At 43.8% G+C, this 17,067-nt stretch overlaps 1 protein-coding gene across 1 annotated transcript in view; it reads left to right on the forward strand.

Moving 5' to 3' along the window:
• Positions 1–17,067, forward strand: part of BCAR3 (breast cancer anti-estrogen resistance 3) — a 154,950-nt gene that overhangs the window by 33,148 nt on the left and 104,735 nt on the right. Inside the window, exon 2 of the mRNA XM_011991515.1 lies at positions 5,853–6,180. Within this exon, the coding sequence (XP_011846905.1) occupies positions 5,864–6,180 (317 nt within the window). The 5' untranslated portion in view covers positions 5,853–5,863. The remainder of the gene's footprint in view (positions 1–5,852; positions 6,181–17,067) is intronic.

Here is a 17,067-nt window from a genome sequence, read left to right on the forward strand (position 1 = left end):
TGTTGGCGTTAACTCGCTTGAAGCAAGGTGCAAAGGAGAAAAACCATTTTCCTAATCTCATGTCTGTTTTCGCTTAAAGCTGTTAGCTGAGATGGAAAGTAGAGCCGTGCATTCAGATTCTTTTAAACCTTGACTTTATCTCCCAAGGCTACACAGACCTCCCCAAGGAAAGTACATTGGCCGAGGGAAGGTCAGTTTGGAAGCTGATAGCCTCCCTTGTGTTGCCTGGGACTGAGTTGAGATCCTGGGGGCTGCGGGAGGCCTCAGTGCTGGGGGTGGGGCCCAGCTCAACACAGGCCCAAGTGGGAAGGGGCTACCCAGGTAACAACGGGGAAGCCCACAGGCAAAGCGCTTGTCTGCGAGCGTGCCAGCGGGTATTGAGGGTAACGTAAATACCTTGCCAAGCCAGGAGCTCCCACACCACCCCAACTCCAACTTTCTCTAAACTGCTGTTGAGAAGGCTGACGTTTCCAGGATGACTAACCAAGGTCTAAATCGCCTGTTCACAAAGAAAGAACTGCTTGTCAAATGGATGCTAATCTTCAGAACCTTATCGGGTAAATCCTGTACTGTTGCTCGAAATACGATCCATGGAGGAATTATTCATACTTGAATCATTTGGCTAGACTTCATAAGTTTACTTCAAAAATAAAGGGATACTCTTAATTCCTAAACCCAAGCAAAACTTCATTTTAAGTGGATGAGCATTTTAAGTGAATATGTGTGGTTGTTCCATCTCCTCTCTCCATCTGACTCTCCAGAAAAGATATAAAACTACAGATCCAAGTTGTAAATTCTCTGTCATGGGGCAGCCGAGACGGTTACATTTCCAGAGTTTAAAATATAATGAAAAGTTCTTAAAGCCCACATCAGATAACCATTATGAGTTAAACTTGAAAATATCCCGTTTCAGAAATAAAAGAGTAAAATCCAAACAAGTGGGCTGCTTATCTCTGCCTCAGCTTGCAAGATCATCAGTTTCTCTGAGACGTCATTGTAAAGCAAGTGAGTTGGGCCTCAGTTCACAAGCATTTCAAAACCCAGCGACTGACCAGGCCCAGGAAGGCAGCACATATGGTAGAGTTTGTCAGGCTTGCTCTTGTTCCTGATGGTCACATGAGTCTCAGATTTTCATATCAAGATGCAGAGTCTTTGACTTTTGTATATTTCAGACTGTGGCATTAGACTGAGTCAGGACGTTTTGTCTGTTTTCCTGCATAGTAGAGAGAAGTTAGATGGACAGAATCTCACTTAGGCTTTATTCTAAAGACTGCATGTAGGCTCACTTGGTTTGCCTGTATGTGTGTCTGTGTCCATGTCCTACTTGGCTTGGTGTCTTTGTATCTATTGTTCTAGGTTAAAACGTTTCCCTCCCCATCCTTCCCAGTTGCAGTCTTCGTTTGTGAACTCTGAGTTACTTCCTTTGTGAACTCTCAGTATAACAGAGATACAGTGACTCTTATCTGACAAGATAGATAAGAGCAGCTCCTGCCCTGCTTAGAGGGGATCTGCTATTTACTAAGTACTTGCAGTATTTCTAGAACTTTGTATACACAATCACTTTTAATTTTTACAACAATCTTATGAAATAGCTGTTAAGTCATTTTTTAAAATGAGAAACTGTCAGAGAGGTTGAGTAACTTGTCCCAGGCCATACAGCTAGTAAGTCAGTGGCAGAGTAGAGATTTGAACGTGTAGATACCTGCCTCTAAAGCCTAGGTTCTGAGTCATACCATTTTATTTTTAAAAAATCAAGTGGTACATAAGAAGTATATAATGACTAGGGACATTGAGACAGAAACATTTCCAAGTGGAGAAAACATGGGAACCAGAGACTGGAGACTTGGGTTTAGTCTCCATCCACCACTTGTTCCTACAGCAAGACCTTTGCATTTGCCAGATCCCCTGCCTGGAACCCCCCTTCAGACCTTTTTTTGACTGGTTCCTTCTCTTCCCTTTTTTCAGGTCTCATGTCATTGTTACCTTTTCAGAGAGGCCTTGCCAGTCCACCCTAATGTAAAGTAGCCCTCCACCCCCACAGTCATCTTTTGTCAGTTCATCCTGTTTTATGTTCTTTAGCCTGCTTACAACTTGGATGTTACTTCATTTTCTTGTTTATATAGGTTGGATTCCTCCATAAGAGCAAGACCTTGTCTAATTTATTATGCCCTTAGCCTTGGTACACCTTGAGCCCACAGAGAATATATATCAAATGAACATTTATTTCCCTTATCTAGAAAAATGAACTGGGAATTACCAGTACTTATGGTCATTACTTTTTGTCTAATAATATTCTTCCTCCAGAATATTATTAGCTTCATGAGAACAGACCACTTCTGTCTTGTTTAATGCTGTCCCCAACACCTACCACAGTGCCAGCCATAAAGGAGACCCTCTGTGAATGTATGTGTTGAAGAATGAATGTTTGTATTGATTGAATGATACCCCTTCATCATCATTGAATTCTGTTTTGCAGGTAAACAATTATGACTGAATTGCTTTGTACCAAAGAGACTCACTAATCCAGTAGTTCTCAATCCTGGCTTCACATTGGTCAATACTGGAGACTGATGCTAATGTCCCACCCACAGAGATTCTCATTTCATTGTTCTGGGCTGAGACTTGGGCATCAGGATTTTAAAAGCTTCCCAGAGGATTCTTATGTGCAGCCAGGTTGAGAACCAATGGTTTATGTTTTTATAATAGAACTCATTCCTTGCTTTGGTCCTTATAGGCTTGAAGAAGCCAGGGTGAGAGAGAGCAGGGATATAATTCATGGGTATTGTATGATTCCTGACAGTTTAAGAGGTACTTTCACAGCTGTTATCACATCTGATAATAACAAGTTAAGGGATCTACTCTCTGGTTTAAATATTCCCTTTATGTTGATGATTCCTAAAAATCTCCATCTGCCCCCACTTCTAATTGTGCATACCAGTATCTAACCTCCTCTTAGACTAAATTGCTTATACCTCACATGCAGCAGCTCCAGTGCTGCGCTTGGTTCCTGCAGGGGTCCCCTTCTGAAACTACTCGGCATGTTACAGCATCACACCACCTCCTGTGGCTGTAGGCTTCTTCCTTCCAGCCAGATGCCTCAAGCTCTGATGTCTCATCACTCTCTCCTTCCTCTCCCTTTACCCAAATGCTGTCCCAGGTCAGACTTCTTCATTGTTCCTCCATGGGTTTCACCATCAGCCTCAGTAACCTCTCTGCAACCTTTTTCTCTCCCCTCCAGAACAACCAGAGTCACCAACTTGGGTACCGACTGGGTTCTGTCCTTCCCTGCCAGATCTTCCCTAGCACTTACAGTCAAGTCCAGACACCTTGGCAAGGCCTTCAAGACTCCATGGTCTGGTCCTAACCTAAGTTGTTTCTCGGAAATGCTTCTCAGCTTCACTCGAGCCACAGCACACAACTTGGAATGTCCTGAGCCTGTGGGGACACTTCCATGCCTTTATACATCTGCCATTATAGCATCCCCCGGGGAGGCTTTTCCCTACACGTTAACTTTTCAAAATGCTTTGTCTCTATTGTTGCCCTCTCTGAGCCTTCTCAAGTCCTTTTGTCAAAATTAATTGTTCCTTTCAGCATAAGGGTCTCTACGAATTATTCTCTCATAGAGTTCATAGTCAGGTATTGGGTCTTAAGTATCTTTGTTTCTCCAGGTGTCTTGTATGAAATAGGCACTTAAATGTTAGTTGAATTGAAGGTAAGACGGGGAAGTATTAACATCCTTTGTTATTGGAGAATAAATTGAGGTGTTGGTAACTTGAAGGACATTTTAGAACACTTTAGGGCAATCTCGAAGTCTACATAGATGTTGGAGAAGCAGAGAGGAAACAGACTGCCAAAGGCACTGGTGCTAGGGCGACTTTTGCCCATCATGCTATCTCGGAAATAGATTTGATCAGCAGCGTGGCCCTATGCACATGAAGAAGTTCTGTAGAGTGCTGCAGGCCTCCCCACGAGGTTCTTTGAAATGACCCAGTCCTGTCTGTGAAGAAGGAAGGTGCTGATAGCTTGAACAGGCGAGAATTCACAACGGTGGGGTGTGTGTATGTAGGGTGGGAGAATCCTAGTCGGTTGTTTACGTCACTTGTGTTCAGGCAGGGTGGCTAGGGAGTTTGGTTTCCTTTCTAATATGGACGGTTAGCATTGAGCAAGTGCTGACAGTGTGCCAGGTACTGGCCAGCGCTGGGAGGGGCTGCACAGGACTCTGTCCTGTTGTTCTGCACCTACTGTGAGCAGGCCTTCTGTGTGGTACCAGTTAGACGCGGAGCAGGCAAGCCCCAGAATTATTGGATTTGACAATGAACCGAGGACAGGGTTAGGATTGTACACCTTTAATAAAGATGCTCCTTCCATCTCACTCCCAGCACTTCTGTGCTTCTGCCTATCTTATGTGGAAGCAGTGGGACATGTGTGTTTTGTTGTATACACACATACAAACACATGTGTTTTCTTTACACACTCTAATGTCATTGTCACTGCTCCACTTCTGTCAACTTGTGGAAGGTTGCGTTCTTCTTGGTTGTCTTCAAGCCACGTCCCAAGTCCACAGTTCCTTTGTAGAACTGACTGTGCAGTAGTGCTATTAAGTGAGAATTTTCACTCGAAGCTCTTGCATGAATAATGCAGTGGAAAGGGTGGTCTGCAAGGAAAGAGGGCTGCAGGACTGGAGAACAGACTAAAGGGCAGCTCTCCTCACCAGCCCAGGGGAAGGGCTGTGTGTTGGGCTTGGCCACCCTGCAGTGCTGTCCAGACCAGAGTCTGATATCATGACTATTGTAAGACAGATCCTGGAGCCTCTGTCTCCAGGAGCCAGCCCTCATTTTTTTTTCTTTCGCCTCCTATTTCTTTTCCTCTGTATATTGGCCTTAAAAATGTGTTATATAATTTGTCTTAGGCCAAAACCGTAGTTTGCTTTGGAGCTGGAGGCACTGACTCTGCTTAAGGTAAATGCTTCTATTCATGGTCCTAGCTAGGAGCGAGTGTCAAGGCTGCTTGCTGCACACAGCCTCATGTGCCGTTCTCCTTTCTCTTTCCATGCCTCCTTTGCCCCCCACCCCCACCATTTTTTTTCTTTTCTTCTTCCCTTTTCCTGTCTATTCTTCCCTGACTGTACAGGCAGCCATGGGCATTACCTAACCCTGCTGGGGGCAGGCAGATCCTGACCCCTCTGGGGGGCCATGTACATGCAGCGCCCACCTCAGTGGCTTTCCTTTGCAGCTGAGCCTGCTGGTGTATGGCAGAATTGCCCACCTCCTGACCCCTGACCCTAGCCCATGTTCACTAAGTAGAGTGCATTGATTGATTTATAAACACTGGGTCTTTGCCAGAAAAATTCGGTCCCGTCATCCTGGGTAGCACAACTGAGGACTGGTCCAGCACTGAAGACAATTCTAGCGGCTAAAGAATTTCAGTAATCCCTGCCTGTTCTTATCATTTACACTGCTGTGAAAATATGTGAGCTAATTATCTAACAGTTTATAATACTTTCTTTCATACATTTATTACTGCAACTGTGAGTCTTCCCTTAATCACCTTTGTTTTGCTAGTTGTGCTTTTCCATCAGTCACCTGAAATAATAAAATGGCTTATATGCCACTAACAACTCTGAAAGTGTTTGCCCTCTTGGTTTTGCTGCCAACCCAGGAACATTTCATGAGGAAGATAAGTAAACTTCCCATTCTTATTAGACTCCACTAGTGATGCATTAAATGTTGATCTGTTAATGGTCTGTGAATATTTCATTTTATGTGGCATATTTCCATTTCCTTTTGTAAGTAGGAAGTCAGTTCTTGTGACTCTCGAAGATTTATATCTTCACTCTTTTCTTTCCCCCTTAGAGTTGAGAATTATGGCTGCAGGAAAATTTGCAAGCCTTCCCAGGAACATGACGGTGAATCACCAGTTCCCCCTGGCCTCGTCCATGGACCTTCTGAGCAGCAAGTCCCCTCTCGCTGAGCATCGCCCAGATGCCTATCAAGATGTGTCTATACACGGCACCCTTCCACGGAAGAAAAAAGGTCCTCCTCCCATAAGGTCCTGTGATGACTTCAGTCACATGGGCACCCTCCCCCACTCCAAATCCCCACGGCAGAACTCACCTGTGACCCAGGACGGCATCCAGGAGAGCCCATGGCAGGACCGGCACTGCGAAACCTTCACCTTCAGGTAACTTCTGTAATTTCACTAGTGAAGATGATTTGTCTTAAAGGGCTTTTTAAAAGGTTTTTATGGCTGGGTGTGGTGGCTCACACCTATAATCCTAGCACTTTGGGAGGCTTAGATGGGTGGATCACAAGGTTAGAAGTTCAAGACCAGAGCAACATGGTAAAACTCTGTCTCTACTAAAAATTTAAAAAGTAGCCAGGCGTGGTGGCGTGTGCCTGTAATCCCAGCTACTCAGGAGGCTGAGGCAGAAGAATCACTTGAACCCAGGAGGCGGAGGTTGCAGTGAGCCGAGATCACTCCACTGCACTCCAGCCTGGGCAACGGAGCGAGACTCCGAAGTTTTTATTAGGAAAAATGTCAAACATACACAAAGTTGAGTGAATAATTTAATTAACTCCCATGAACCTGTCACCCGGCTCCAACAGTTACCAGCTCAGGGCCAGTCCTGTTTTGTCTGTACTCTCACCTACTTCCCTCATCTGGTATTATTTTGAAGCAAATCTCAGATTTAATATTATTTTATCTGTAAATATTTTGGTATGTTCCTTTCAAAGATAAGGACTCTTATGTTAAAAACTATATAACCACAATGTAAAAAACTATAACACCTAAATAAAAATTAGCCACTTCTTAACATTATGTAATATTTGAGGGTATTTAAAAATCCAACTTCCTCTATTAAGTCCCTTAAAAGAAAGCTCAAGTACTTTCTTTTTATCATAGCATCAGATTCTGAACCATGTGCATCCACTTCTGTAGAGATGCCAGGATGTCTATAAATTAGACCCCATATCTCCTTATATTTAGTTGTCAGCAAGCTGAAATAAAATTTTATATGGATGCACCATCAGGTCAGCTTCAGAATACTTTAGGACAAGAATTGATTTTTCCCTCTCTGTGACAGAGATCTGGGTAAATGAGTCTTACGGTTGTAAATGCTTTTTCTCTGGGTTTGTAATGGGCCTGGCTGTGACTGGTTTCTGCCTGTTAGAGCTAGTTTGGAAACTGCACTCCTTTTCCTGTTGGGGAAGATCAGCAGCCTGTGATGCTATCTGGTAAAGAATGGGACGATTTCTTTTGTTATCTCTCTTTTTGTCCAAGCTTGTCGCAAAGCCACTTGGATCCTAGCTCATTCATTTGTTCAGTATCTGTATATGGAGCACCTATATTAGAGTGTGTTGATTTTATAAGCCCCAGGGCTTACCAGGAAAATTCTTCTTAGTCCTTCTGATTATCTTAAATGAAGGGCTGGTCCAGCATTGAAGACATTCTAGCAGCAAAATTATTGCACAATCGGTTCTTGCCCTTTTATAGGGTGGTGGAAATATGTGAACTAACAGGGTAGCAGTGGAGCATCTGAAGCAGTGTCTTCCCAGGGTTTACATTCTAGTGAGCGAATTAGGTAGTATGTACAAATAAATAAGACAATTGCAAATTATCCCAAATGCTATAGAGGAAATGGAGTGATATGCTGGAGATTTATTGGAGGTGGTACGTTTTTGGTAGGATAAACAGGTTTCTGAGATGATATTTAAGCTCAGATTTGCATAATGAGGGAAAGCAACCATGGGCCTTCCAGGCTGTTGCAGGCATAGGGAAGTCAAGTGCAGAGAACTGGAGGTGAGAGCACGTTTGGCATGTTTGAAAACCCCAAAAGGAACCGGAATGGCCTGTGGCTGGATTGCAGCACCTTGAGAGGAGAACAGTGTAGGTGTTGGTACAAAGCTAGGTGAACAAGAGTTCAGAATTATTCTTAGTTCCATTACAGTAGTACAAGAAGAAAATAAGTGGAGGCCCAGATAATCTCCATAGAAACCACTAGAGAGCCCTGAACTGCTTCTGACACCAGATTGGGACATTCCTTGGGGTATCCTGGGGGTTAGAAGGTCCTGGACCCCGCTCCACAAAATCTAGGTGGGTGACCTCCCAGCTCAGAGAGCTGGCAGGCAGCCACTGCTGGAATGGGTGAACATGGAGGTGCATACCTGTGCACAGGATTGTTAATATCGCCTCATTGGCACGTAAGGCACGTAAGGGGCAAGAATGCAGGAGGTGAGCAGCAAAGACAGGTAACTTGGCCTGTTAAAGATGAGCACAGATGCCAGGCTGCATGATGTGGAGTCAGAACCAACTGTTAGCTGGCTTACGGTGGACCGCTTTTCATTTATTAACTTAAACTGCCCTGAGCTAGGTGTCTACCGTGTAGTAGACACAGACAGTTTATAGACTTACTCCTTGAAGTTCTGAGGCCCTGGCTAGGTGCCAGCTCTTACAAAGGGAAACTCCACACTAGGGGTGTGGGTGGGGAGGCGGTAGTAATGGAGTCACCCTTCCTATCTTGGGGAAGTTCTTGGTAAACACCCAAGGTCCAAGCTGTCAAGCTGCCAAGAGTGTAAAGCTTTTTGATTTGAAAACTGACTTGGACAGAGGTCGTATTTCTGTAAAAGATCTTATCGGAGGATGGGCGCAGGTCCTGAGTTTGAAGTCCAGGCTGTGGAAGACTTAACAAGCACTCCTGGTTCAGGGTTTGTTTATGATTGAGAGCTATATTAATCCAAATTCACATCTTTTTTTCTCAGCTGAAAATATCTTATTGTTAAAGATGAATACAGGAAGTAACAAATGCATATCCCTCAAAAATTGTGCTGAGTGAGAAGGCACAAGGTTCTCTGTCAAAGGGTCATAAAGTCCTACCCTGCTCTGTACGACTATTAATGTATTTATTTTTCTAACACATTAAAGAAAAATCTCTGAAGTGTTCTTAATTTTGAGAAGTTCAAAATACCTTATATTCTTTTTTTTGTGAAGTATTCTTAATGAGATTATAAGCTGCCTCAATTCCTTTTTGAAACCAGCCATGATATAAACAAAGTTTTTGCGTATGAAAAGCTAGGACCAAGCAGCCTGAATGAAAACCCAAGGCTCTAGAGAGGGAGGTTTTGCCAAAGGTGCTACAGCAGAAATACAGTGAGAGAAACTGAACTTCTCATTCAGCTCTTCCAGTTGAAAGGAGCTGCAAAACACCAACCGTTCACTCCAGCTCAGTCACCTCTTTCTCTCTTTTCGTAGTGAATTCAGGGGTTAATTTGAGTTGACAGTGACTTGCCCAGATGTCAGCTCTGAAAACATTGCATCTCATCATGTTGGGTATTGGCCTGATGTGTATTGGCATGAAGATAGTGGGCCACCTTGGATGTCTCCTGCCTCCCCTATCTCACTCAGAGGGAGGCCCTCCAGATAAGCACCTCTTTGTCTTATGAAGTACTCTGTTGCAAGTTTGCTCTTTTCCTAAAAATTATGTTTAGCTTGTTAATCATTTAAAAGTCACCTTTATAGGCCGAGCATGGTGGCTCACGCCTGTAATCCCAGCACTTTGGGCAGCTGAGGTGGGCGGATCATGAGGTCAGGAGTTCGAGACCAGCCTGGCCAACATGATGAAACCCCATCTCTACTAAAAATACAAAAAAATTAGCCGGGCATGTTGGCGTGCGCCTGTAATCCCAGCTACTTAGGAGGCTGAGGCAAGAGAATCGCTTGAACCCGGGAGGTGGAGGTTGCAGTTGGCCGAGATCATGCCTCTGCACTCTGCCTTGGGTAACAGAGCGAGACTCTGTTTCAAAAAAAAAAAGTCACTTTTGTTATAATTGAATATTCATTGAACATACATCCTATCGGAGGCCCAAGACAAAGCAGAGGAAGTCTCTTCTTTGACCTTAAAACTTGCATGATTAAGCTGTCATATCTACGTGTGTCATTTCCTCCATTATTCTTCCATTATTAATTATCCTAAAATAATAAACATAATTATCCTAATATTATCAATTGTTATCACCTATATTTTATAGTTTTCAGATAGCTTAAGGGATATGTTCATAAACTATCTTGTTTGAACGTTGTAACCCTGTGTGAGAGACATAGCAGATTTCATTATGAATATTGTTATCACCATCATCAGTATCATCATTTAGAGTTGAGGAAATGGGTTCAGGGATGTTGAGGCACTTAAGATCATACCTTAATGGATCACTGAGCTAGGATTAGAACCCAGAAAGTATTATAGGGCCTTCCCCAGACAGTGTGTTCCATAGCCTCCCAAGAATGTTGGCACCAGCTGTGGGCATCCTCTGAGCTATCTTCTTGCACAGGGATCAGTACCCTGCTTGTATTCAGCGCCTTGGACACCTGCTTTGGGGAGAATGGAGCCTTGCCTGCCGAGAGCCAGGCAGAAGGCAGGCCTGGAAGGGGGAGTTGGTCTTCTCTTTTGGTGACTGTTATCTCTTGGCTTTGTTGTTGTCTTGACTGCCCTTGGATGTACTTGTGGTTTTGAAAGGTGGCCAAAGCCAGAAGCCAGGGAGCTCTTAAACCTGCTGCTTGATGTCACAGAAGGAGCCTTTGTTCTGCAAGCAGACCCAGGTTTCTCTGAGAGGTCTGCAGATAGGATTTCCTCTTGACATTCACATCGTTCAGCTGATATCCCCTTGATTCATTTATCTTCAAGGATGAATTATTATTATTATTTATTTTTATATTTTTCCATAAGTTATTGGGATACAGGTGGTATTTGGTTACATGAGTAAGTTCTTCAGTGGTGATTTGTGAGATTTTGGTTCATCCATCATCCAAGCAGTATACACTGTACCCTATTTGTAGTCTTTTATCCCTCGCTGCCTCCCACTCTTCCCCCCAAGTCCCCAAAGTCTATTGTATCATTCTTATGCCTTTGCATCTCATAGCTTAGCTCCCGCATATCTGTGAGAACATACAATGTTTGGTTTTCCATTCCTGAGTCACTTCACTTAGAATAATAGTCTCCAATCTCATTCAGGTCACTGTAAATGCTGTCAATTCATTCTCAAGGATGAATTTGTATTCAAATCTGGAACCTTCCTTGGACTGAGAGGAGACTGGTTCCTGTTGTCGGGATGTCTGTGTTGCTAGGATAGCTGAGGGATCAGTGCTTGGAGACCATTCAGGTCTTTTTCTTGCTTGTGGGTACGTGGAGGCACACATTCCTCAGAACAGCTGTGAGTGCCTAATTCCTTCTGCCTCTTGTGCTGTGGGAGCATGTGGTGGGACAATGTAGTGTTTCATTAGTTTGCATGAGTGGAACTGACTGACTCGTCACAAGTGTTTTAACTGACAGTGGCCAGAAAGTCTGCAGAATTATCCCTAGTTAAAATGAGTGGTACATTTTCCCAGGCAGTAACTAACCTACCCTGTCACAGTGTCAGATCTTCAATGTTGAAACAAAGATGTAAGGTCCAGGATCTATGCAACTTTTTCATCTAAAACACTGATTTAAAGCCCTAACTCTGGACTGTCAATGCCCTCATCTGAAAAATGGTTTTAGTTATTCTTCTTCAGTACCACTGATTTCTGTAACTACTGCCTTCTCCTTAACAAAGCAAGATGTTCCCTCAGACACTCAAATACACCAGCCTTTAGCTCAGGGTTAATCAGAAGGATGTATGATGTGAAGGTCCACATGCAAACATCTGCAATTTATTTATACCCAGCATGTCTGCTGTCTGCAAATTGGAAGCTTTTTGTGTACTTTTTGGAGAAAAAAATTGGATTTGGAGTTTAAAAAAAATACTGGGCCGGGCACGATGGCTCCTGCCTGTATTCCCAGCACTTTGGGAGGCCGAGGCAGATGAATCACCTGAGGTCAGGAGTTTGAAACCAGCCTGGCCAACATGGTGAAACCCTGTCTCTACTAACAATACAAAAATTAGTTGGGCATAATGGCACATGCCTGTAATCCCAGCTACTGGGGAGGCTGAGGCAGGAGAATCACTTGAACTCGGGAGGCGGAGATTGCAGTGAGTCGAGATCACATCACTGCTCTCCAACCTGGATGACGAGAGTGGAACTCCGTCTAAAAAAAAAAAAAACGTTTACTAGATTAATAGATTCTATTTAATAGACGGTATACTTACTGAGTGAGCGTAGTGACAATGGCTTTTTAACAGCCCAAGTTCAAGAATGTTTCTGGAAAGTAAGAGTCCATGGGTTGAATTGATGTTTTTATAAATTTAAAGTTGAGTTTTACTAACATTTTGAAATACCCCTTGGTGTTTGAATGCAGCTGTTGCGAATAGTTTAGTGAATTCCAAGGAATGGTGAATGTCCTGGCCCCTGGTGGCCCCTGGTGTGCTGAGGTCAGGAGCAGCTGGGTCAGAGGTGAGCTCAGCCCCTGCATCTTGCGCTGCTCCTGGGTTGAAGAAGTCCAGAGTGTGGAAAGTGCCTGCAGATCTACCAGCTGTCTGGTGGTTGTCCTAAATCCTCTACTGACAAGGAGGATTTGAATCTAAATGCCAGGATCTACGCATTCTCAGCTGTTCTGGGGGAAAAAATTTTTTTTAACAGATTGCAAACCACAACCAAGAAAATGATCAGAGAATTACACAATGCAGTCCTTGTTGAGTGGAGCTGCGTAACATCTCCTCTGGACTGCCCCTTCCTCACTCCCACCCCAGGACAGACCTGTTTTAAATCATGTTTTTTTCAGGTCACCAGCATGCTATTTGGGAAAGGTCAGGTATTTTAGTCTTCTGGGTTTTTCACGTCCCTCAATATATGTTAAAACACCTTGTAAACAGAAGGTGCTATGCAGTTACAAATTATTACTCATATTCTTATCACATGTGGATTTGCGAGCCAGCCTAGCCTGGCTAGAATACACAAGCTGGAGAAGTCTTAGTTGTAAGCTAAAGGAGTAGTTGCTGTGGTTGATTGGAAGGAGACTGTCCTCAGGGGGACTGGACTAGGTGGCCAGACCTGCCTGAGCCACATGGCTGATACGACCTCAAGTCATGCTTCGGAATGGTGTCACTATCCAGTCTGTCCCCAAGAGGCTAGTCGTGGGATTGGATGTAGAATTTCAAGCTCTCTTCTTAGAGGCCCCAAAGACAAGCATATAGGGCCTTGCTTGAAGGATTGTGCTGTTGTTTATGAGTTAGAGAGGTCTGAGAAACCTTCCCTAGTTGCCCCAGCTTTTATGCAGTGTGATCTGTCTGTAGTTCCAGTTTGCCTGTGAATATAATCGCTAAATATAAAATAACTCCTTTTGTGAAGAGGAGAAAAAGCACAGGACAGATAATCCAGAGGTTTCAGTTCAGATCCTTGTTTTTGCCACTTATTAGATGTGTGAACTCTATAGCAGGTTCTAAACCATAAAATGGGAGTGTAAATAACCCGTCCGAGGAGTGCTGTGTAGGTTTATTGCTCACTAAAAATGAAGGCTCCACAGAACGTCAGAGCTCTGACTTTCACACTTGAGCCTGGTACACCGTACTGGGAGTCTGCTTGAGCAGGTCCCATGCCTGCTTCTAGCTCCCACCTGGTCACCAGCAGTTTCTTCTCCTGCTCAGCTCTGCTGGGACGCCTGGCTCAAAGCCACTGAGGCCTTTTCCGGGACATCTATGTAGCCATGGCTATCAAAGAAAGCCACTAGTGACCTTGACTCTGATTCCAGCAGCCTGACATGGTAGCTTTGTGACCTTGGATAAATTATTTTATCTTTCTGAGTCTCCATGTCCTCAAAGGGTGACTCTAAGGATCAGATACAATCTCATGTGAGGGTGCCTAACACAGCTCCTGGCATGGAGGATGCTCAGACTGATTGGTTTCCTTCCTTCCTTCCTTCCTCCTGGAAGGCTAGAGCTGAGAGGTGCCTAAGCCTTTGGTGTAACCTGAGATCACGTTCAATGACAGCAGCATGTGTGGGAGAAAGTTTCTCACATGTTGATGGAGTCTGGCTGGAATCCCTCTATCTGAGCCTGCCCTACAGCAATGAGTCTTGGCCAACACTCAGTTTATAGGTATAACAACCACGCAGTGCTCTAAAATATCAGCATACCATTGTACTGATACAATACACAAAACAGAGCCTGTCTTCAGTGAATGGGGCCCCCAGCCCTTGCCTGATTGTTCTTGTACTTAATATCAGTGTCTTTGCTGTTTATTCTTCCATGCATATTTATTAGCTTGTTTTATGCCAGGCATTGTGCTAGCTGCCAGATACCTAGTGAAGCACAAAATAGATATAGCCCCTGTCCTTAGGGAGTTCTCAGTTTAGGAGCCATTCAGGCAAATGCATCATTAAGTGCGTAACTACAAAATGAGGAGGTACAAGGAAGATACAACATCAGAGGACCCCAAGTTACTTAGACTGGTGGAGAGAAGACCTCTCTGGCATGGGAATTTGAAGATTTAATATAAAAAGAGAATGTATTTCAGTAATAATTTTTATGTAACCATGTTGAAATGATAATGTTTTTGAAATAGTTAAATAAAAGATTAAAATTAACTTCACCTATTTTTTAAATTGACTACCAGAAAATTTAAAATTACCCATGTGGCTCACGTTGTGTTTTTATTGGATAGCACTGGTCTAGATTTAGGTAAGGAGTTCAGATTTTCTCTGTAGGGCAAAAGAAAATCTAACTTTAAAGGATTTTAAGCAAGGGAATGGCATGATCAGTTTTTAGAAGATTGCTTTGTCTCCTTGTAGAGAATGATTGATGGAGAAGAGCATGAGGAGGGAAGGCAGGACGTGGTTGTAAAAGTACAGGGAGCAGGTGAGGGTCTGCACTAGGGTGGTGGTAGAGGAGAGAAGTCTGTGGATTTGAGATATAGTTTGCAGGTACAGTCTGCCGTATCTGCTGAGGTTTGGATCTGGTGGGGTGAGGGAGAGGTATAGTCAAGCATGGCTCAGGCAGCTGAGTATATGGGGTAGGGTATTCGCTGAGATAAAGAAGCTTGGAAGAGGACCAAGGCTTTATTTGTTTGGTTGATTGCATTTTCTTAGGGAAGGGGATTATGGTAGATTGCTGAGAATCAGGACTTCTGTTTGGGGCTTGCTAAGTTTGAGATGCATGCATGTCTAAGTGGAGGTGTTAAACAGACAGGCGGTTGGAATTATGAACCTGGAGCTCTGCAAAAAGGTCTGATCTAAAAGGTATAAAGTTAGGAGTCTGCACAGAAGTGAAATTAAAGCCATAGAAATGGATGCCATCGTCAAAGGAGAGATCTAGAGCTCTGTGTATAGAATAAAGGGAAGGAACCCTAAGAACGACCTCAAAGGAATCCCAACACAGTTCATTCCAGGGAGTCAGAAGAGGAGGCTGAGTGCAGAGAAATGAGATAGGATATGGATAGGTAGGATCTGGATAGGGTTGGTGTTCAAAAGAAGATTTTTTTTTTTTAGATGATAAACAAAATTCAATAGGAGACTATCTTGCCATTTAAACTAAAACAAAGCACATTTTATCCACTACTTGATTTTTTAAACAAAGCAGACATGTTTCCAGGGCCACCCTCCCTGGGGTCTGTGTCAGCAGCATGGTGATTGTATTCCTGTGGTTCCTTCCCAGCAGTCCTGGACATTCCCCGAGGACCCTGTAGACAGGAGGTACATGGACACTTCAGTGTCTGCCTTTGCCTGAAGGGTGATGGCTGCTTTTCCAAGGTTGAGGTGGGTGGCCACGTTGAGAATGGGTGTCTGCCCTGGAAGACAGGTTAAGGGGGTATGTTCTTTATCTGGTAGGCAGAAACCCTTCCTCTTAGAGGCTTGATGACATTATCTCAAAACCATAGCATTTTTATTCTTTCTCTGGATTAGTTAGAAAAAGACTTTACAAACACACTCTTTCAGAAGCCAGTAGGGAATGGGTGGGGGTGGGGTAGATGGGACTGGTGGGATTGGAGGAAGGGCAGATAGATAGCAGCCAAACAAAGCATCTGCTTTTATCAAAAGTGCTGTGTTTGGGCTTAGACAGACTGAAGCCTCATGATTCACTGATGCCAGATCCTCTCTGCCTGCCAAGAGACATACTGGCCTTGATACGGTTTTTCTTGTTCTTACCCTATTCAATTTGACCGACTGCTGCCAAGTTAAAATTTCAACAGTGGCTTTTAGCTTCATGCTGTCACTAGAATTCTGCTGAGCCCAGGTTAACCCATGACTGGGTCAAGTTTTTATCAACCAGTACCACTTTGTATTAGTCTTGGATTCCTATATAGACTCACCATAGTGTAATATGCAGGATATTTAAATGATGCTGTTTTAATGTGATTAGGGAAACTGCCTGAAAAAGGAGTTGAGTTGCCATTCTTTTCATGAACACATTCATCATTGCTATGTTTTCAGATAAGATAGACACTGACTCATAGAAAAGTAGGAACTGGGCCAGGCGTGGTGGCTCATGCCTGTAATCCCAGCACTTTGGGAGGCCAAGGTAGGCAGATCACCTGAGGTCGGGAGTTCGAGACCAGCCTGACCAACATGGAGAAACCTCGTCTCTAAAAAAATACAGAATTAGCTGGGCGTGGTGGTACATGCCTGTAATCCCAGCTACTTGAGAGGCTGAGGCAGGAGAATCGCCTGAACCAGGAGGCAGAGGTTGCATTGAGCCGAGATCCTGCCATTGCACTCCAGCCTGGGGCAGCAAGAGCGAAACTCCATCTCAAAAAAAAAAAAAAAAAAAAAGAAGAAGAAGGAGAAAAGGAAAGTAGGAACTGGCTGTTGAAATGAAAGAACCAGGCATTTTAGAAGTAATCAGGCCTTAGAATCTCTGACAGCCAGGGAGGGAAATGTGTTCTTGTCTATAGTCTACCCCGGACTGTAAGAAAAAGGATTCCAAAAGTCGAGGGGCATGATAAACACGATCCTATGGCCTCAGATTTCAAAAGAGAAACACAGTTCAGGACAATTAAAAACAGCACTGTGACCCCAGTTCCAAAGGAGGAAGAAGTATGCGGCCATCCAGGTAGCTCTTCTGTTTAAGGATGTGCATGAAAGACTGACTCCAGTCTGAACCTGCTCCTTTAAAGGATTCCCCCAGTGTGATATGAGGAGCCAGGGCCACTCTGATGTATTCATTC

Source organism: Mandrillus leucophaeus, unplaced genomic scaffold (assembly GCF_000951045.1).
Source record: "Mandrillus leucophaeus isolate KB7577 unplaced genomic scaffold, Mleu.le_1.0 Scaffold397, whole genome shotgun sequence".
NCBI lineage: Eukaryota > Metazoa > Chordata > Mammalia > Primates > Cercopithecidae > Mandrillus > Mandrillus leucophaeus.